Source organism: Barbus barbus (genome assembly GCF_936440315.1).
Source record: "Barbus barbus genome assembly, chromosome: 11".
NCBI classification, from domain to species: domain Eukaryota; kingdom Metazoa; phylum Chordata; class Actinopteri; order Cypriniformes; family Cyprinidae; genus Barbus; species Barbus barbus.
In genome coordinates this window covers 9194285-9217166 of record NC_136739.1, presented here as the reverse complement: position 1 = coordinate 9217166, position 22882 = coordinate 9194285, and the positions used below count along the sequence as shown (strand labels likewise).

At 38.6% G+C, this 22882-nt stretch overlaps 1 protein-coding gene across 1 annotated transcript in view; it reads left to right on the top strand.

The window, feature by feature from the left end:
* Positions 1–528: 528 nt before the first annotated feature.
* The window catches only part of LOC306876649 (mitogen-activated protein kinase kinase kinase 20-like), a 63940-nt gene continuing 41586 nt past the window's right edge, over positions 529–22882 (top strand). Inside the window, exons 1-9 of the mRNA XM_079427984.1 lie at positions 529–678; positions 3769–3959; positions 7741–7828; positions 12013–12114; positions 14210–14275; positions 15064–15092; positions 15214–15351; positions 21822–21908; positions 21998–22072. Coding sequence (XP_079284110.1) covers positions 3801–3959; positions 7741–7828; positions 12013–12114; positions 14210–14275; positions 15064–15092; positions 15214–15351; positions 21822–21908; positions 21998–22072 — 744 coding nt within the window. The 5' untranslated portion in view covers positions 529–678; positions 3769–3800. The remainder of the gene's footprint in view (positions 679–3768; positions 3960–7740; positions 7829–12012; positions 12115–14209; positions 14276–15063; positions 15093–15213; positions 15352–21821; positions 21909–21997; positions 22073–22882) is intronic.

The following is a 22882-nucleotide window of genomic DNA, read 5'->3' as shown; positions in this document are numbered from 1 at the left end:
TTGGACAACTTTAAACCCTCCAGATTTTCAAATAGTTGTATCTCGGCCAAATATTGTCCTATCATAACAAACCACACATCAATTGAAAGCTTATTTATTCATGATGATACCCTTATGTCTGGTTTTGTGGTCCAGGGTCACATATTATAAAATTAAGACATTTTGATTATGTACATATTTTCAGATATAATCGATTCAAACTGATTTTAATGTATGATTATATGTTATAATAAATTTCTATATTGATTGTGAATACATATTCTTTTTAAAAATAGGGTTGATTTTAATTGTATTCAAATGAATACATTTATAATTCATATATGATTCATATTTTATTTAATTTTTTAAATACAATTTAAAAACAATAACCATAATAAATCAGTTTAAATGTTATTTATTAAATTAGTCTTTCTTAAATCACGTCCTTTTTTAATAAATGGTGTGCAGGACTCTTGGGGTTTAGTGTTGTTTGTGCTGCGTCCGCTGGGTGTCGCTGTTTCTGTCCCGCTCCGCTGCGTCGCAGCGCGCAGTTCTGATGTTGGCAGCTCTGATCAGGAACAAGTTGTTACACGTGAAAACACCGCAGCGGACACTGCAAATATCACAAGTTCAAGCAAGATCTTCCTGACTGCTATCCACCTCTCCAGGGAAGACTGTAAGCGGAGTACAGGAGTGCGGGTACGCGCGTGTGTGTGTGTGTGTGTGTGTGTGTGTGTGTTTGTCTCATGCCATTTGATGTTACACTGTAATAACGCTGCGTGTAATGTTGGAATGATGGATCAGGAGCTCATGGATCTGTTGGGAATCTGTCTGGACTTGTTTCTGGACCATCCCGAATCACTGGAAATGATCACTTATTAATAATTAACTATTCTATATGCTTTTCTAAAGTCAAATAACTCAAAGCAGGTGTGGTGTAAGAGCCATGTTTGCTATTCTATAGAGAATAGTTCATATAGTTGCCTACATTTCATATAACTGTTAGTGTTTGCAACAATTGTAGTATGTTGTGTCATGTTTTGGTTCACACAAGTTCTGCATGTTCTTACATGGTAATTCTAATGTAATAACACATTTATGATTCATAGGAAAGGGGAATAGCCTTGTTACATCACGTTGTATTGTTTCAGTTAAACTGAAGATGGGTTTTGGTTGAAGAATTGTATTGAAATTGTGTGAAAATCATTCTGCTGTCCGCTGCATGCTGCATTGTGTGGAGAGCTGGATGAACACACAGGCCTTCACTCCCGGATGAATGAGAAAAATCCCAATTATTCTGCCACTTTTACTTTCTGTTGTAGTGCAGAGACCATGTGCTGAGATATGAATGGAGGAAAGCTGCTGTCATCCTATTGGCTCATAATTCAATGCGTAAATGCTGCAATAGAGTGCAGAGAAAATTGTCTGGACACTTAAGGCATACTTAAAAATGCATGAGTGTCATTGCATTAGATACAAAACATCAAAGCAAATGTCTTTTATTTTAAAGACAGATAAACTGATGAACAGATGAACTGATACAGGAAACAAATATTGTTTAAAATGCAGCCAAATACTATTGTATTTACTGTTATTTGATCATCTGCATATTTAATGTGATTCTCTACACGGTTCCTGCTACCTGCTAGTGTAACTTGAGGAGAACTGACTTCATATGTCCACTAAAAAAAATGATGTTAGTGAAGACCCTTGTGGAAAAGAGCTGTGCTTAATTGTATTGAATGTTCACTTGTACTGTACTTCAAATCCTAAAAGTATTTTAAAAAAGTAGTTGCAGGGAATCTAATATTAATGAAACAAAAGACAACTGTACTTACAGAGAGACACTTTCATGACACACGTAAGGAGACTTTGTAATAATGTCAAATTAAATGTTATACTTTAAAGTTAAAATATTAAGTGCTTTAAAGAAAAAGTATACACATATGTTGATGTGTTGACTAACAAAGCATGTAAAGTAGACTACTTGATTATAATTTTAACTGTGGTGAGTTATTTGTGAAGTGAAAGTGAAAGTGGCATACGGCCAAGTGGTGACCCATACTCGGAATTCGTGCTCTGCATTTAACCCATCCAAAGTGCACACACAGCTGTGAACACACAGACACCGTGAACACACACCTGGAGAAGTGGGCAGCCATTTTTGCTGCGGCGTCTGGGGAGCAGTTGGGGGTTCGGTGCCTTCCTCAAGGGCACCTCAGTCGTGGTATTGAGGGAGGAGATAACGCTGGACATTCACTCCCCCCACCTACAATCCCTGCCGGCCCGAGACTCAAACTCGCAACCTTGGATTACGAGTCCGACTCTCTAACCATTAGGCCACAACTTCCCGTTTTCCCATTTGATATTACATTTAAAGTTAATATATTTTAAATATATGTACTAAATACTTGCCCTTTAGGTAAATAATCCTGAGTCTCTTTCTTGTACGTGTGTTGATGTAAGGCACCAGGGTGTCAATCCGTTTCCTGCATTGCTAAATAAATCGGCCCAAGAGCCATGGCTTCCCTCTGTGAGAATAGAGCTGGAGCCCGCTGCGCACCCCAGCAGTCCAGCACAGCCCTCAAAAACCATAATTACTCCAGTGAAAATGAGAGTTTCCTCTCCTCTGTGTTTGCTTTAACAAGATGCATTTATAATTTGTGAGCATTACAAGCCCAGGGAGATACTGTGGGATGTTTGTTTGTAACTGATATTCTTTACAGACAAATACATTTTTATTGATTTTTATTAATGTTATTCTATTGAGCTGCTAAAGTGTTTTGGGTGGCAAAGTTAACTGTCTTTAAGTACACTCAAATGGCCTTTTGTTTCATTAATATTATATTGTATGCACAGTTTTTAATATAATATACTTTTAAGATTTGAAGCACACTAGATGTGGTTTCACAAGGGGGTGCCTGCTGATATGATCTTCAGTAGTATTAGTCTGCTTTCAGCTGACCTCAGATCAGTTTGAGTGTGTGGATGAGCGTGTGTCATGTGCCCTGATTGCAGACATGAGGAATTCCCAGTAAAACATTAACAAGCGAGGGGAATGTCAGCCTCATGCATGTGCAGAGAGGCTGACAATAGGGATTGTCCGCTTGTTGATCATAAGTCAAATTTATTGCTTTCTGTCATGAACTGAACCTTATTCTTATGAATTCTGCGGATTTAAAGGTATAGTTCAGCCAAAAAATGAAGATTTGCAGAAAACTTTCTTCATCAGATTTGGAGAAATGTAGCATTATATCACTTCCTCACCAATGGATGCTCTACAGTGAATGGGTGCCGTCAGAATGAGAGTCCAAACAGCTGATAAAAACTCCACTCCAGTCCATCAGTTAACATCATGTGAAGTGAAAAGTTGCATGTTTAAGAGAAACTAATTCATCAAGACGTCTCCAAATCCGATGAAGAAGCAAACTCATCTACATCTTGGATGGCCTGAGGATGAGTAAATGTTCATTTTTGGGTGAACTATATCTTTAAATATGGCACTGTGTTAAATTTATCCAGCAGGACAGGCATGCAAACTGTCATAAAAACACATAAACACACGCAGTGCCAAACGTCACCTTCACACCAACCTGTGACACTTGAGCAAAACTTGTTAGAGTAAGTGAGTGGATTCTGTCTGACAGCTTGTGTGTATGTGTGTGTGTGTGTTCACTGGAGTAAAAGTGAGCAGTTCTCTCGGTGGCAGATCAAATCACAACATCTCTCCTCTGAGGAGCCTCGTCCCTCGCTCTCTTCTCATCCTGTCCTCTTTTCTTGGTTCTTCAGGAGAGAAGTGTGTTTCTAAGTGTCATTATGCCATGGCATCTCTGGGCGCCTCCTTTGTGCAAATCAAATTCGATGACATCCTCTTCTACGAGAACTGCGGCGGCGGGAGTTTTGGGAGCGTGTATCGGGCCCGCTGGCTCTCGCAGGACAAAGAGGTGGCGGTGAAAAAGCTTCTGAAGATTGAAAAAGAGGTGGGAGTGAGAGTCGCCCGAGCTTTTCATACACATGCTTTAATTGTCAGTGTTATAATCATTTTAATTGCCTCTCTGTGTGTCGACTCCAGTCCGAGGAGGGTGATTACGCCTCCCCCTGCTCTACGCAGAGAAACGCGCGCTCTCACAGCGGCTTTTGTGAACTGAAATTCATAGGCTATGTCTTTAAGAGAAAATTGTCACGTAATTAAGTCATATTAGTTTCAGCTGAGTGCAGTGTTTGTCTTTGAGGTGAAGTCTATTTACTTTTAAGTGCTAGATTCATTGTTGTCATTGTTCTTCACGTATGATTTTAGAGCGTAATGGCTTTGGTAGCGTTTGGGATTGTACCATTTGGTCGGGGAAAAAAGAATACATAAATTTGTTTGGAGGAACTAACTGCCCAAAAAGTTTGTAAAAATCACTACTTCTTTCGAACGATTAATCACTTCAAAAATAAAGTTTTGTTCACATAATATGTGTGTGTACTGTGTAGTATATTTATTATGTGTAAACACATGCATGTATAAAAAAAAAGTTTGTATTAAATATATAATATTAGTTATATGAATATAAATTGATACATATGCATGTAAATATTTTCAAAATATATACTGTGTATTTACACATATAATGAATAGTCACAGTACACACAAATATATTATGTAAACAAAAACTTTTATTTTGGATACGATTAATTGCAATTAATCATTTGACAGCACTAAAAAGCACACCGAAGTATCGCCAGTAATCAAATAAAGCTTAACATTCATATGATACACTTCATAGGTCACAACTCTCAGGAAGTACGGAACACGGAAGCCAGGAGGCGAGGAATTCACTAAGCGAGAGTCTTTAATATCCAGAAGATCACAGATAGGGAAGACAATTCAAGGACCGACAAACACTAAAAGGACTGGGGCTTTTAAAGACAGGATAACGAGGGAACTAAGGAGACACACCTGGGATCAAATTAACAATTAACATGAGGGAAAAACTGGGTCACAGAATACATGGGGAGCAAAACACAACAAAAACAGGTCCATGATCCTGACATGTCGCCCCCCCCCCCCCCCTTCCCGGAAGGTGCGTCCTAGCGCCGTTGAAACATCCAAAGGGGAGGGGCAGGTGGGAACTAGGGAGGCGGCTCAGGAGGACGGACATCCAGGAGGGGCCCGGCAGACAGAGACCAAGGCGGTGACGAAGGAGGGAGGAGCCAGGGAAGAGACAGGAGGCACCCGGAGCAGGAGGCGCACAGCTGGACCCAGGCCACAGCCATGAAGATGGCCCACGGTGGAGCCGACGGAGGGAGGAGCCATGGAGGAGCGATGGCCGCCGACTCCAGGGGGCCGACCAACGGCGACGGAGCAGGTGGTGGAGGAGCCCGAGGCGGAGACGGAGAGCCAACGAGCCAGGGGTATGCTGAGGATCCGGGGGGACAAGGTGGAGCCGAGGGCTCTGGCGACCGAGGCGGAGGCCTGGAGATCTGCAGCGGAGCGACTGAGGACCCAGGTGGAGCTGAAGGGAGGAAGGAGCCCAACGGAGCCGGTGGGATGGAGCGACAAGGCGCAGCCAGAAGAGAGGAGTCCTGAGGCGATGGCGGGTCGACCCCCGACCAAGGCGGAGTCGGAGGGACGAGGGAGCCCGGTGGAGCTGGTGGATTGAGGGGTGACTGTGGAGGCGAGGGAGCTAGGAGCCGAGGTGGAGCCACTGTGTCTACGGGCCGAGGCGGAGTCCAGGCCTCGGAGGCTGTAGGCGGAGGTGAGGGATACTCCAGCCCCGGCGACGCTGGAGGATGGCAGACCCACGGGGCTCACACCGTACCGATAGGGGGCTGAGGGCGAGCTGCCAGACGACAGCGGTGGAGGAGGCAGGAGCGGGTGGGCATTTTCGAGGAGCGGGCACTGGAGGATCGGATGCCCCCTCTCTGTCCAGCAGTCCCAGATCTATCCCCAGCTCACCCTCAGCCGCGGTGCAGGGGGCGGAGCTCCACTCCGCGCTCACACCGTCCACGGCTTGCTCCCCCGTGATGGGCACTGACGCCGACTCTCGCACCTGGTCTGACGGGTTGGGCTCAACTTCCGGGGCAATCATCTGCTCAGTCGCTCGGCTTAGCGCTGGCTTGCACATTGCGGCGGGAAATGGCTCTCTGTCATCGGTGGGCTCGGGCTGATGCTCCGCACTGCGGGGAGATGGTGGGCTGGGCTCTGGGTCTGGAATGGATCTGGCGAGTTCATCCTCAGGGGAGACTGTGAGGGGCGATCCGTTTCTCGCCAGAATCCACTCCACAAAGGCGGCGAAATCCTCTAGAGGACCATCGTCTGACGACAGCGCTCTGCACGCGGTATTCAGGCTTCCATGAAAGAATGAGCAGAGCGCATCGTCTGGGTAGCTGGTGGTGTTAGCTAACATCAAGAACAGTCTTGTATGGTCCTCGAGAGATCGGTCCCCCTGCTCCAGCAGGAGGAGGAGGAATTCGGGCCGGACAAAGGGATCCATGGGGCACAACGGAAATAAAAACCACTGAGAAAAAACAGAAAACAAATGGAGGGTACAAACGGAAGTATCTGTTTAGGTCGGTCCTTCTGTCACAACTCTCGGGAAGCACGGAAGCCAAGAGACGAGGAATTCACTAAGCGAGAGTCTTTAATATCCAGAAGATCACAGGCAGGGAAGACAATTCAAGGACTGACAAGGACTGGGGCTTTTAAACACAGGATAACGAGGGAACTAAGGAGACACACCTGGGATCAAATGAACAATTAACATGAGGGAAAAACTGGGTCACAGAACACATGGGGAGCAAAACACAACAAAAACAGGTCCATGATCCTGACATCATATTAGCAGAGCTCTTCCAAAAATGTTTGTTAAATTTGTTCAAATCTTATGTGGTCATATTTGGCACATCAGGTTTTATGGGTCATATATTATGATATAGGCGAATCTGTAGCTCATACTTGAGGAGCAGAAAAACACCTCAGTTTTATTCAGAGACCCAAACTGAGCAGTTGCTGACATTTATTGATCAAAAGATGAAATTCTGACAGCTTGTAATGTAACTCAATGATCTTTACAATTGTATACAAGTTTGCTTACATAAAATGCATATAAATATCAGTTACTCTACATTTTCCAGTAATATGTCTTAAGAAGATGATAAGAAGGAGATAAGAAGATATATAAGAAGATTCGTTTAAATGATCAAAGCTCTGTAGTTTTTAGCATATAATGCATTACAATGATGATGAACAAACAAACATTACTCAAAAGCCTGTTGTATTATATATTTACATTTAAAAATGATTTAATCTAAGAAATGATGCTTGGATCATGAAGTAAACACAAGTTGCTTCAGTTCAGTTCATTACTAACAGTATTAACATTACTTTTACATTTACTTTAGAAATATCAATAAAGATTTTACAGCAAACAGGCATGTTGTGAAACACAACCGTACAGTTTTACAATTTTACTAAAAATAAGTTCAAACGTATAAACTATCAATCAATCAGACGACAGATGGCATGTTGCAAATTGCGTACAACAGGTTTATCGTCTACGTTTTGATCCTGTTGATAATTTAGAGACCTTAGAAATGTGTGTATCAAAAATGACACAGTAGGCTTCATAGGGTTCAATTGCTATGCTAACAATGTCATTATTTGTAATGAAACATTGTTGTATTAAATTAGGAAGGAATACAGATATATTGAATATGTAACATGAATAATATCTCTTTTTGATGTTGTTTTATTCTTTGTATTGGCTGTATTTCCAGGCAGAGATTTTAAGTGTTCTCAGTCATCGAAACATTATCCAGTTTTATGGAGCCATTCTGGAAGCGCCCAACTATGGAATTGTTACAGGTCAGTCAAACATGACTCGTCACTCTGAAACGCAGCATTTATTAGTGTTTGGAAAGCAGGGCTGTAGTGATATTCAGCAAACATGCTTTTTTATTATTATCCTTTTTTCTTTTCTTTATTTGCATTTCTTTTGTGTTTATTTACATTTTATTTACTGCTCTCTTTAACTATCTATATTACATCATATTAATTTCTGTCTCTGTATAAAGATTTGTTTTTTGTTTGCTGACTTGGAAGCACTGGTACTTCCTTCAGGAAATGCAATTTTCTCAGTTTATCTCAGATTGGTACTGTTTGCATTTGGATTATAATAAGCAAAAAAACTGTAATAAACAAATATCCTCTGTTTATTTTTCTTCAGCATGTCTGGGATGAGTTACTGGCCTCCAGTTTGTTAAATCAAACAATAAAATGGTCACACTTTGTAATAAAGTTCCATTATTTGTAATAATAGTTACCATTAGGTTCAATTAAATTGTTAACATAAGTTACTTTTAAGACTTTTAACATAAGAAGCATTTATTTATCTTATTTAATGATAATTTAAATATGCTAATTATATTTTTAAAATCCAAATTGTATCTGTTAATATTATTTAATGGACCTGAGCTAACATGGACTAACAATGAACAGTATATACAGTGCCCTCCAAAAGTATTGGAACAGTAAAGAGGAGTCAAGACATTTACAAATATGATTAAAAGATGAATATGAGACAAAACTACAGAATGTCACATTTTATTATTAGTCGTTTCAACACATATATGTTTTACCAGCTAAGAAGTTCAGCACTTTTAGAGTTTCATCCCTCTATCTGATGTGAGCATAAGTATTGGAACAATAAATTGGAATATTTTATTATTGGAATAATAAAATGTGACATTCTGTAGTTTTGTCTCATATTCATCTTTTAATTATATTTGCAAATGTCTTAACTCCACAGCCAGCAGAGCAATTTTGTCTTTACTGTTCCAATACTTATGGAGGGCACTGTATGTATATATATATATATATATATATATATATATATACACACACACACACACACACACACACACACACACAAACTATTTTCTTATTTGTGTCAACATGTTTCAACCATATATACAAATAAGTAGTACTGTACATATTGAAATTGTTTCGTTTTAAATAAATTAGAATGATGAAATCCCACAACTTTTGTCCCATATATCAAGAATGAGTAACTGTCAGGTCACATGTCAGGTCTTAATGAGATAGACTTATGTAATGCTGTTTCTTCATGACTCTCATGTGCATGTCAAACTCAAATCTCTGTCAGTTTAAAACCGTGCCTGGTCTGGTGCTGCTGTGCTGAGTGAAATAAAACGCTGTGTAAAGAGTCTTTGGTCTGCAGTAGTGAGAGACCATTGAGTCTCTTTTTATTAAAAGCAAATGTAATTATAGCAGGTCAAGGTGCTGTTTATGACCAGCTCAGCCTTGTCAGTGAGGTTTTTAATTTCCCCTCTCTCTCTGTGTGTTTCTGTTTGAACCTGATAATCTGACCTTTACACACGTGGTCAGAATTGTTGGTACCCTTGGTAAATATGACCAAAGAAGGCTGTGGAAATAATTCTTCATTGACAATCCTTTTGATCTATTATTTAAAAAATTCACAAAAATCTAACCTTTCATTGGAGAATAAGAATTTAAAATGGGGGGGGGGGTTGAATATAAATTAATTTCATTAATTATGAAATAAATGTTTTTCTCTAATACACATTGGACACAATTAACAGTACCCTTTTATTCAATACTTTTGAAACCTCCATTTGCCAAAATAGTATAGGAGTTTTCTCCTATAATGCCTGATGAGGTTAGAGAACACATGACAAGAGAACAGAGACCATTCCTCTGCTTCTCCTCTTCATTCACCCCACTCATTTTCTAGAGGGTGCAGGTCAGGGAACTGAAATGGCCACAGCAGAAGCTTGGTTTTATGCCCAATGCTCCAGCAGAAATATAGGTCCACAACATCAAAAATACAGCAGTATATTTCATTGTACACATGAAATTTTTTCCCTGTGTTCACCAAACCCATCTTGAGTGTTTGCTGCTAAAAAGCAAATTTGTTAGTTACATCTGACAATAGAAGCCAGTCCCATTTGAAGTTCCAGTCATGACAACTGAATATGTTGGAGATTGTTTTTTGGTGAAAGCATTTTCTTTTCTTGATTTTTTTTCATGTGGTGATGTAGGTGCTGTTTGACAATTTTTTTAAGGTTTTCTGACCCCGAAAATCAACCTTTTTCTGCAATTCTCCAGCTGTGGTCGTTGGAGAGTCTTTAGCCACTCAAACTCTCTGTGGTGAGTGGGGCGGGGCCGAGAGCCGTGGTAACGGAGCGAGGCCGGTGGAGTTAATGATAATGAGCGACACCTGCGACACTCACCGGTCTCGAGTCCCACGGAGGAGCTCCGGAAGGATAAAAGGAGGAGTGACGACAGTGGAAGACGAGAGAGGACCAGGCCTGGATTTTAGTTTGTGTTTTGTGTGCGGCAGTCGTCCGTGAGGGGCTGCCGCTGTACTTTTACGTTTGTTTATTTTTGATTATTAAATTCTTAAATGTTTGCCGGTTCCCGCCTCCTTCTTCCACTGTCATCACTCCTCCTTTTATCCTTCCGGAGCTCCTCCGTGGGACTCGAGACCGGTGAGTGTCGCAGGTGTCGCTCATTATCATTAACTCCACCGGCCTCGCTCCATTCCCACGGCTCTCGGCCCCGCCCCACTCACCACACTCTCCTTCTCACCGTGCATCAGGATGATATAGACACACGTCCTCTTCCAGGCAGTTTTATAACATTTTCTGTTGATTGGAAATCCTTAATTATTGCCCTGATGGTGGAAATGGGAATTTTCACTGCTCTAGCTCTTTTCTTAAAGCCACTTCACTAATTTGTGAAGCTCAATTATCTTTTGCTGCACATCAGAAATATATTCTTTGGTTTTTATCATTGTGATGGGTGATTAATTTGGAATTTGGCCTTTGTTTTCCCTCCTATTTATATTTCTGTGAAACAGGAAGCCATGGCTGGATAATTTCATGTTCATAATCATGCTGGTGTGCTCAAAATTTTTCATATGAATGGGAATATATTTCAGATATAATTTACTCATAAGAATTTCTAGGGGTGCCAATAATTGTGTCCAACGTGTATTTTAGAAAAAAAACATTTAATTCATAATGATATTTCCCCCCATTTTAAATTATTATTCTCCAACGAAAGCTTAGATGTTTGTGATTTATTTTAAATAAAAAAAATAAAAAGGATTAACAATGCACATTTATTTTCACAGCCTTCTTTGATCATATTTGCCAAGGGTACCAATAATTCTGACCATGTGTGTATATAATGTGTACTACAGTGACCTAGAGCAAAGCTAAACATACAGTATTCATGAATATTAACAGATGCAGACTGTTATGTGTCTTTCTGAAGGATCATGTGACACTGAAAACTGGAGTAAACAAAAAATTCAGCTTTGTATCACAGGGTTAAATTAAATTTTAAAATATAAAATAAAACTTTTTTTATTTCAATTATAATTTTTTTTTTATTTTTTTACCAAACTTATTGAAAATATTTATTACTGAGAGAGCTGCACATCAGTTCATTGCAGGAGGAGATAATGATGTCTCTCCTCTGTTGTCAGTATTGTTGAATTTATGATGAAATAACTCTAAAATTAGGTGTCTTGAAATGGGGTAAAAGTTCATAGCTTAGAGAGCTCTGATATGTATGTTTTACAACAAACAGTGGTGTCAGAGTTTGAAATTATTTTAATATTTAATATTTTAACCTATGATCTGTTGCCTGATGCCCTTAAACACATACTATGCCATGCAAATGCTACATTAAAGTTGTGTTTCCTCCTGTCCTGTGTGCCATAGATGTGTGTTTGTTGGTGTTTGAATATATAACTGATTACATGTTATGTGGTGTTAAAATTTCCAGATTATTTTAGATAATGTCATTGAGCTCAGAACAGGATATTGTGATAAACATAAGGACTATGGCACAGTACTTGATAACAACTAATACTAGTAGTACACGATGCCCCACAGTAGTGATATGTAAAACTACTGCCCAATACAAGATTTACTAGTTTTCATAGAGGTTTTTTGCATTTTAATTTACATTCTGTATATGTGTTTGTGTTATGGTAGAGTACGCCAGTTGTGGATCTCTGTTTGACTATCTGTCCAGCGCCGAGAGTGAAGACATCAGTATGAAGCAGATTATGACCTGGGCAATGGACATCGCTAAAGGTGTTATATACACTCTCACACACGTAAATCAAAAAAGAGAGATTGAATGCTCTATAAGCACAACAAAACACACGTACAGTGGAAGCCTAGCAGAAATGGTTACACTGTTTTGAAAATATAATCATAAGGACTAGGGATGTTCGCCACAACAAATCACTAATGTTTAAGCGGAAATTTTGTAATAGACTAGTCGACTATAGCAAGCCTATAAGCTTAATTGCTATATGCTAGTTTTACATAGCCTACACAAAACGTTTCAGATTTTTAGTTTTTAGTACTGCAACTATACTAAAAGTGAACTTATAGGTATACTGATAGTTTACTAATTAAATACTTTTAGTTGCATTTTTAGTACACTTTGAAGTATAGTCTCAGTAAACTACTAGTTTATTAGTTTTATACTGCAAGTATACTCGTAAGTTTTCTTTAAGTGAAATTTACATCATACTTTAAGTATACTACTATGTCCCTATTTAAGTATTAATTTGCATATATTTTGTTAAATTAATATCTGAACATACAAAACATCAAAAGAAAGAACAGGGTATCTCCTTGTAAACAAAAACATTTTATTCTAGTTTCATGCATTCTTTTTTTAAACACTTGAATGTGGGTAAAATGTACTGATTAAATGTAAGAATTTGACTCAAAAGATAAAACTATAGGAGTCAGCTGTCCACAGTAGCCCTTAAGATACCAGCACAATAACACACTCAGCAAAATATCATGTAATTATCTTTATCGATAAAATCCCAGAAAATGTTGAGATAGTTTTTTTTGTTAGCATTGCACATACCTAGTACTGACACAAAATTATTTGCAACAGTCGCTTTGTCTTCCAGTGTAGACAGCCTCAGGCTGTTGGTTTATTTCTGTTGTTGTTTTTTTTTGGCTAGTAGAAGTTATGAATGGCCGGTAACTTAAAAATTTAGTAGCCAAATTGGCTGGTGAGTGAAAAAGTTAATTTCAATCCCTGTTCATAAATAAAAAAATAAACAAATAAACAACATTTTGAACAAAAAGCTGAAAAAAAGACTATGAATTGGATTCAGAATGGTAATCAAAACGTAGATGGAGTCGATCAACACCGCAAAGCTTGACAGTCATTATTACCTCTTCATTGGTTGACATTTTATTCCATAATGTTACACAGTTTTGATGCAATTTTAACACATGGAAGCATCTGTTGTTTCGGTTTCTTCTTCACTTGTGTTTTTTTGGAAATTCTGTACAGAAGATGTGTATTAGCGCCCCCTACCATACAACAATGAAAACACGGATTCTCGGAGTACAAGTATAGCTCAAATATATTTAGACTTTTTCTAAGTATTAGTCAAGCCTACAAAAATGTCATTTTAAGTATATTACTGAGAAGTACATAAAGCCATAAAGGCCAGGTCTCCCACCCTGGGGAGATTTTAGTGGGTTTTTGGTGCTGCTTAGACTGGCAGGCCATCTTGACAACCACTTTGACCAGCTTAAACCAGTGAAGGCCAGCAGGGCTGTTAACATGATTACAGTTTAGCTAACTTTAAGTTCCAGCTGTTTCTCTGACCGGACTTGAACTGTAAGAGGAAACAAACTGTTGTTTGTGCCTCTTGAAGAAACACTTAGAATTTGACGCATGAACTGCACTCTGACATTTGCCTTCACATACTCGCGTGAAATATGTTGCCGTGTTTGGGATAACATTACACATGGTAAGATGATGCTGGTGTGACACAATCAGTTACCAATCTTGTCTGTGCAAAGTTATATCTAATCTGTCAAATCTGCCAGAAATGGACCCGTTTGCTTTCAGTCTGTATTCATAAATCACTGTTTACATGGAGCAAATGACACAAGACAAGAATTGAAAGTATAATGTTTGGAAAACCACAAGTTTGGAAAAGGTCTTAAGCACACTAACAAAAATAAAAGCTTCACATTTCTGCGTTTAAATGTGGCCTCCATTGTAAGTGCACTACTGCAAGCACATTTACTGTGTGTTTATATACACTGAGAAACATGGGTAGCACCAGATGTTGTTGTTTTAATAATTACTATTACAAAATCAAACTCTGCTCTTTCTCAATATGTGTGTTTTCTCTCACAGGCATGCATTATCTGCACGCCGAGGCCCCGTTTACAGTCATTCACAGAGATCTCAAGTCCCGAAATGGTTTGTTACATTCAGTGTTGGGGAGTAACTAGTTACTTTCAATTACAAAATAAATGTAAAAGTTAACATTTACAAAGGGGGTTACATCTGAATATTTCACACTTATACAGATTTAATTGACTTCTTTCACAAATTACATTGGCTGCTCTAAAATATGAGACATCAATGTGTCAGGAGTTTAGGAAACATGCTTATTCGATAACTGATTTATTTCCTATTTGATTTGAAGTGTATGCTTTATTTTTTAAGATTAACAGTTTTTTTCTAAAACATTGTTAGATGCAAGTGTTTCCTGACATAGCTATGCTAAGATTTGATTTCAAAAACAGTATCATAAACTATTTCTTGTTATGATTTTAATCTGTATTTAACCTCAGAGATCTCAATGTAAAAAGAGGTGCTATAGTCTGTTTTCTGGTGGCTGTGCTTTAAAATTAAATTATTATAATCTTAATTCAAGTGATGAAGGATTTTGAAAGTCTGACATTAATCAGTGTTGAGCACTACTGTAAGGTTAACCCTGCCTGCTTTAAATGTTTCAAAATGATTAACAGCTGAAAATATTCATTATAAATTTAGAAAAGTAATCAAATCAAATGTAATAGTTACATTTCTTTAATAAATTGAAATAGTTACACTTATTACATTTTGAATAGGGTAACTTGTAATCTGTAACCTATTACATTTCCAAAGTAACACTCCCAACAACACTAAAGGCTGTATGTGTATTTTTGATGCTGATGTATTTTCTCTGACCTTTCTCTGATCAACTTGTCTTTTAATTCCAGTTGTGTTGACAGCAGATTCAGTACTCAAGGTACATGATGACTGTCTGTTCGTACATAAAGATTCAGGCTGTCTCTATTTTATTAGTTAAACATGAAAAATCAACCCTTATTGCAAAATCTGCTGATTAATTGGATTCTCCATATCCTCAGATCTGTGACTTCGGGGCTTCTAAGTTTCATTCTCACACCACCCACATGTCTCTGGTGGGCACGTTTCCCTGGATGGCCCCTGAAGTCATCCAGAGCCTTCCAGTGTCTGAGACCTGTGACACATACTCGTATGGAGTGGTGAGTGCGTGAATATCAACGACAATGCTTCTGGCTATTTGCACTGAAAAAAGTTAAACGACTGTCATTTATTGATTTAAGTCAAAACTCAGTCAAAACTTTTTTAAATAGTAGTAAATAGTTTAAATAGTATTTTCACTTGACACCAGACTGTTGATGTGCAGAACACATACTACATACAGTGCCCTCCATAAGTATTGGAACAGTAAAGACAAAATTGCTCTGTTGGCTGTGGAGTCAAGACATTTGCAAATATGATTAAAAGATGAATATGAGACAAAACTACAGAATGTCACATTTTATTATTAGTCGTTTCAACACATAGATGTTTTACCAGCTAAGAAGTTCAGCACTTTTAGAGTTTCATCCCTCAATCTGATGTGAGCATAAGTATTGGAACAGTTGCCTCACAGGTCTTTCTAAGTAATCAGCTGTGTCCTGTTGCATTAATTCTTCAGATATTAAAAGCAGAGAATGTGTCATATCAGTTATATCCATTACTTCTGCATTCTGAATCTTGCATTCGATGATGGCACACACAAACCAGGATGAAGACGAGGGAGCTGACTGTGTGAAAAAAGCAAGCAATTTGGATGCTAAAAGAAAAGAGGAAGTTAATTAGAGCTCTAGCAAGAACAAAGGGCATGGAGAAATCAAGAGTTTGGATACCATCAGCGACACCAGCAACCAACAACGACCTGATCGGCTGAGAAAACGACAGTAGTTGATGACAGACAAATCATAAAAGCTGTGAAAATGAATCCTAAAAGACATGTCTGTAAAATCACCAACAACTTCTAGAAAGCTGTGGTGATGCTCTGACAATATACTGTCCTCAGTACTGACAGTAGCAGAATTAATTTGGAAGGGTACAAAACCATCTTGCCTACCAATATTCAAGAAAATGCCACCAGGTTCATTGGGAAGTGCTTCATATTGCATCAGGACAATGACCCAAAACACCCTGCCAGTTCTGTCAAGGAATTTATTAGGGCAAAGAAATGGAAAGTCTTAGATTGCCCAAGTCAATCTCCAGATTTAAATCCGATTGAGCATGAATTTCACCAGCTGGAGAGGAGAGTAAAGGCAGAAACTCCCCAAAACAAGCAACAATTGGAATTGGCTGCATTAAAGGCTGGGAAAATTCTTTCAAAGGATGAGACCAAGAGTCTGGTGATGTCTATGGGTCACAGACTCACTGCTGTGATTGTGCGCAAGGGATCTACAACTAAATAATCTTTTAATCTTTTATATCTGCCTTCTGTTCAACTGTCCCAATACTTATGCTCACATCAATGAGTGGGATGCACTCTAAAAGTACTGTTCTTTTTATTTGGTAAAACATATGTGTGTTGAAACGGCTAATAATAAAATGTGACATTCTGTAGCCTTGTCTCATATTCATCTTTTAATCATATTTGCAAATATTTTGACTCCACAGCCAACAGAGCAATTTTGTCTTTACTGTTCCAATACTTATGGAGGGCACTGTATCTTTTTAAATTTAAATTATTATTATTATTATTATTATTATTATTATTTTGATAGTCCATGACATAAAATGTGATGCATATAAAAAAAGACATCTCAAACATTAAGGACATTATATTGTCTTTACTTAGTAATTGATCTAAATTAAACATTAATTAACATGTTTTTAGTTTGGCATATTATATCTAATTTAGCCTTTGTTTTGGTTGTAAAAGTTGTAAAATTCTAAAAATATTATATTGACCCATATTTTAGCTTATGGCTGTAGAAAATGCAGTATATTGATTAAGGATGTGTAAAGGGTAATATGTAATTTAAAGCAAACAGTTTAATTTAGCTCAAAGGGAATCATTTATGATTTTATAGGTAAATTGAACAGACTCACTGTTTTACGGCTGATCACTGAGGCGGCAGCGATTGACTGAAAGAGCCGTATAACAGCAACTCTGCACTGGATATTACAATCCAAAATATAGTGAAAACACTATCAAACAGCATAGTAACAAAGATCGGCATTTTAGGACATTAACTTGTAAGCATAAAACACAAGATACTTCTCTTTTCTATAAAAATAAGACATGTAAACTAATCTAACACATGAGCACAAGCATTCACACATTCAAACGGTGCAGAAAGAGAGAAAGTGGGGAAAGGATGAGTTTAATAGAATGAAAATGTGATATCCCAAGTTTACAGCAATATGTGCAATTGCATAAACCTGAACAACCATCAATCACTTAATTAACCCTCGCACTGAGTTTCTCAATGAGGCTAAAATTTATTTTAAATGCACCAGCTCAGCAAAAAATCTGGAAGTTACTTGCTTGCGTTGCCCTTTTGTCGTCGTCTTTGCAGGAAAGGGGGTTTCCCGAGGTTACTGATTGGCTGACAGTTCAGTGGCCGTTTGTAGTGAAGTCTTGGGAAGCCAATCGTTGGGCGTTGGCTGGAGATGGTTTCAATTGCTAGTTGAAGTTTGAAGCGGGTGCAGTCGAACTGGACTTTGCGGCAAACTTAACTTTTGAACACTAAACTCAACGGAAAGAAAATAAATTAAAATAAAAGGATAAAAGGATGTAACGAGACTAGGTGGTTTTCTCCTCATCGTGGTAGCAGCTGGCATGTAGGCCAGAGCATGCTCAGAGAGCGCTAAAAAGCCAAAACGCGGTAGCAAAAGTTTAAGCAAAAAAAAGGAGAGAGAGGGAAGAAGGTGTCCTGAGTTTTTAAACTCTGCTTTTTGACACCTCCCAATGGTTGTCTTGACCAATTAGAAATGATCTTAGCTAGGGGTGTTGCTCTGTTTCTTCCCCATCATAAATCCTGTATCAGTCACATGGTCCGAATTTACCCTCTCTTGTAAAGTATTATTTTGTACATGATTTCTATAATGAGACTATGATACATTTGACAAAGAATTGATTGGAAGAAACATTTAAAGTATGAATTTCCAAACTCATACATACCAAACGCAAATATAAATCCTTAAAGTCGTTCAATAGTTATTAAAAGACATACATAATATGTGATTAAAACATGATAGTTAATTGTGTGGGTTACATACATGATATGGAGTTATGCATAAAAATTATTAGTTGCTCATAAGTCCTTTTAAGATGATTTTTGTAGCATATGGAAAAGACAGTCTCTTTGAAGTTCTGTGTTGGACCTAAAGGACATGTTCTGTGGGCAAAGGAATTTCAGTCTGGTTCTTTGTCTTCTAGGTGTGGGGGAAAAGTCAATATAAAGAAGCTCGTGATTTCTATCGTGGAAGACATGTGACGGGCATCTCTTTGACCATCAGTCTTGGTTACTTGGCCCAAATTTGACAGACTCCTTCCTGAATTGGAATTATCAATAAATGTTCTTTTGTCAGCTCATTTCTGCCTTATCAGGAAAATCTGCCCCAAAATGCGTATTCGCGTTTGTCGGGCTCAGAGGGTTAATGTTGCAAGCTGTTTTGTGAAAGAGGCTTGGTTAGGCTTTCTTCAGACAGGTTGAAGCTAGCTAGGGATCCAATTTATGACTTCCTGTTGGGCCTTGGGGCGTCTCTGGAATTTCGGCTCCTCATGTTTCGATGTTCTGATCGAATCGTAATTGTGTCTGATTCAGTCTCTGATATCCTACAGATGATATATGGTCATTTCTATAAATTGTCTTCTTTGGGGCGTCTCTGGAATTTCGGCTCCTCATGTTTCGATGTTCTAATCGAATCGTAATTGTGTCTGATTCAGTCTCTGATATCCTACAGATGATATATTGTCATTTCTATAAATTGTCATTTCTATCACTGAGCGTGAAAAAGCAAAATGAATATTGGACGCGATGACGCGCTGGAAAAAAACAACAGATTCCTATGGATGCTTCCACATAGACCCCGAACATTCGCACACCGAAAATGTGAATGTTTTTTTTTTTTACTTTTCAGTTTCGCAAAGTGAAAACACGGGCCATCCAATAAGATTTGAGAATTACATCACGTGGCCAGAGCAACTGCTGTTACCCAAAAGGTCGACGCGATGACGCTAAAAGCTCAGAAGACTGTTTAGGGGGTGTGCCTGAAGCGTGAATCCGTATTCAGAAAGGCACAGAAAACAAATAGCAATTGCTAACGGTTGCCTGTTACATACATAAAATTTCACTTACCACATAGAGAGTAACAGAGTAATGAGAGATGACTGGCAAAGATGGCAAATGATTTACAGATCCTGAGCTCCACTGACAATCTAATCTTGTAAAATGTGTGGTAAGTACTGCCGCTCCATAGCATAAACAGAGTACGTGCGATCGTGAATCTCGAAAGTGAAAGTGAAACAAAAAAGCGATCGTGCATTCAAAAGCAGTTCAATGCCAGGCATAATAGCAGCTCCTTCATGCCTGCAATTTAATTACCCAGTATAAATACAGTATAATTACCCAATGATATAACTGCGAGAGAAAGTATTGAAATATGTACAGTATTTTCCTCCCTCCCATCATTGTCTTTCTGAACACGGTATTGGGATGCGGCCAGATATGGCGGATTGCGGGGGGTATGTGGCGGCGGGATCACGATGCCGGCTCAACATCGTGATGTCTATCAGCCATCAAGCACTCGAAGATGGTTCAAAGTGACGCTAATTATACATGTAATTACTTGATGCTAATTGTACATCTATTTATATTATAGGATATTCTTGTCAGCATTTAAGATATTTGTGTTTCTGGTGTAGAACCAAACTTTATTTATCTTAATTTCATGCTGTATATTGAGCAGCGGACGGTGTTAAATCCATATACAAGATATATATCTGTGGAAAAATACATTGTTGTTCGGTGCCATCTAGCGTGCAAGCGTGAAAGGCGAACAATCGTTTTGCGTCCGGTGTGAAAGCACTGTTCATCAGCGATTCGCCTCGCTTTTCGCATCGTGCTCAGTGTGGAAAGGCCTTTACTTTGCATAAATGTTTTTTGCTTTTAGGGAAATAAATATTTTTATTAGTGCTGTCAATCGATTAAAAAAATTTAATAATTAATCGCATGTTTTTTCTGAAATTAATCGCGATTAATCCCATAATTAAACTTTTTAAATATACTTTTATGTTGCAATAATTTCAAATTTAATCTTCAAAGTAATGTAGAAACAACATAAACACAGTATATTTTTTATATTTCTTTAATGGCATCTTTTTATGACCCAAAGGCCAGTATCACTGATACCAATACTACTTATGCCTCTATAAAATTGTTCTTTTTTTCCCTAATATTTAACCATTGACTATAGTCATTCAACATTACAGTATAATTGAGAGCTATCGATTTTAATATTTATTAGACATTAATAAAATAACTTCTAATTTAAGTGAACTTTAAACAATCTTCACATAAACATATTATAACAAATATCATATTTAGCTACCTGTGCCCTTCAGCAAGTAGGAAATATACAGAAATTGAATAAAGTTATCAAACTCTTAAAGTCTCTATTAATGAGCTGACGAGTTGAATCAAGTGTGCTAGATGAGGGAGACAGTGCTTGGATGCTCTAGGACAGTTTTGAAACTGTCCATTTCAGAGACATGTTCTTGAATATCACTTATATATAACATATAATACATGCATGCATATTTTAAGGCAGCTTTAATCGCCTTCATGACTTAACTGACCACATCATTGCATGCACGTCGTTTCTTTCGCGCTTTGATATGAAATGGTAAAGGCTACAGCGCGCGCCGGAAGACTGACGGCTGAAGGTCTGGAATAGATGACAGACATGTCAAACAACCAATCACAGTTCGTTTCGTTCAGCGTCACGTTTTGGGGCGTGGAAATGTCGCCACAATAACAGAAACTCTCTGACGTATTTTAAAGATATGCCGCAAACTTTAAATATTTCACACACTTTTGAAAATCCAGCGTTTAGTTGACCCTGATAAGCGCTCGTCGTCAGTTGTAAACACGACAGCTTTCTTTTTCGTGAGGGGGTTTGGCATCGCGGCATCTTTGTTTCCAGGTGGAACGTTAAAGAACGCGACACACATGTCTCCCGGAAATCCTGTATAATCTTACCAATCCGACGACAACTTCGAAACTCCTGAAGTGTTTCCAGATAAGTGTGCCATATGCATCAGACCTTTAGCCAACAGTCCGTGGGCGTGACGTCTGAGGCTGAGACTAGCCCCGCCCCTGCGTTAACGCCATTAAATATTTTTAACGCGTTAAACTGAAAAAATTAATTGCCTGCGTTATTAATTTTGACAGCACAAATTTTTATTAATATATTAACAAAATGTAAGGTTTGAACCAAACCATCAATATAGTTTGAGAAAACCTAATAAATTTGGCTGTAAAAATTTATAGTATTTTTTTTTTAGGTCCAAAGTATAATCTTTTGATTGTGTGGATGCACTGTGTAGTCAGTTGGTTGATGCATTGGGTCTGGCATGCTTTGGCACAGATAGCTCTCTTTATCATATAGCTGTGAATAATACGTGGGTTTCTTTCAGGTCCTGTGGGAGATGTTGACTCGTGAAATTCCCTTCAAAGGTCAGGAGGGGCTGCAAGTGGCCTGGTTGGTGGTGGAGAAGAACGAGGTAAAGGGAGTTTCTATCGGCTGTGTGACTGATTTAGTGTCTGCAGCAGTTTTGACTGTGGTTTATGACATGTTTCATGGGTTTTGCAGAGGCTGACGATTCCCAGTAGCTGCCCGGCCAGTTTCGCCTGTCTGATGAGAAGCTGCTGGGTGACAGAACCGAAAGTAAGACAACAAATACACGTTTACCTTGATGTGTAATTTAGGCCATGGCATAGATGACCACAGAAGCAGCTAAAGTCTTCTCTAAAAGTTGCTAAATGTCACTACGATGATTTCATTGGCTAATTATATACTGTCTGCCTAGTGTCAGTATTTTTCATTTGTTTGCTTCTCTCCTCCTATATGTGCTGATGTACTGTAATTTAATACAGCTAAATTCCCAATAAAACTGTTTTCATTTACTGGGGAGCACATAAACAGTGCATAGGTGCACATGCATGACCAAAATAAAAAATGTGCTGTGTAAATAAGTAATATATAATAATAAGTCAATAAATAATGCACAATCACACTGTTTTAAGGGAAGTCGTGGCCTAATGGTTAGAGAGTCGGACTCGTAATCCAAAGGTTGCGGGTTCGAGTCTCGGGCCGGCAGGGATTGTAGGTGGGGGGAGTGAATGTACAGCGCTCTCTCCACCCTCAATACCACGACTGAGGTGCCCTTGAGCAAGGCACCGAACCCCCAACTGCTCCCCAGGCGCCGCAGCATAAATGGCTTCCCACTGCTCCGGGTGTGTGTTCACGGTGTGTGTGTGTGTTCACTGCTGTGTGTGTGCACGTTGGATGGGTTAAATGCAGAGCACGAATTCCGAGCATGGGTCACCATACTTGGCCGTATGTCATTTTCACTTTCACTTCACTTTTAGATTTGCTAACTGTAATACTGTAAAACTTATATTCAAACTGAAAGCATAAATCTAGGCTATATGCTGCCATTTCAAACGCAAAACTGTTACATTTCATTCATTCACT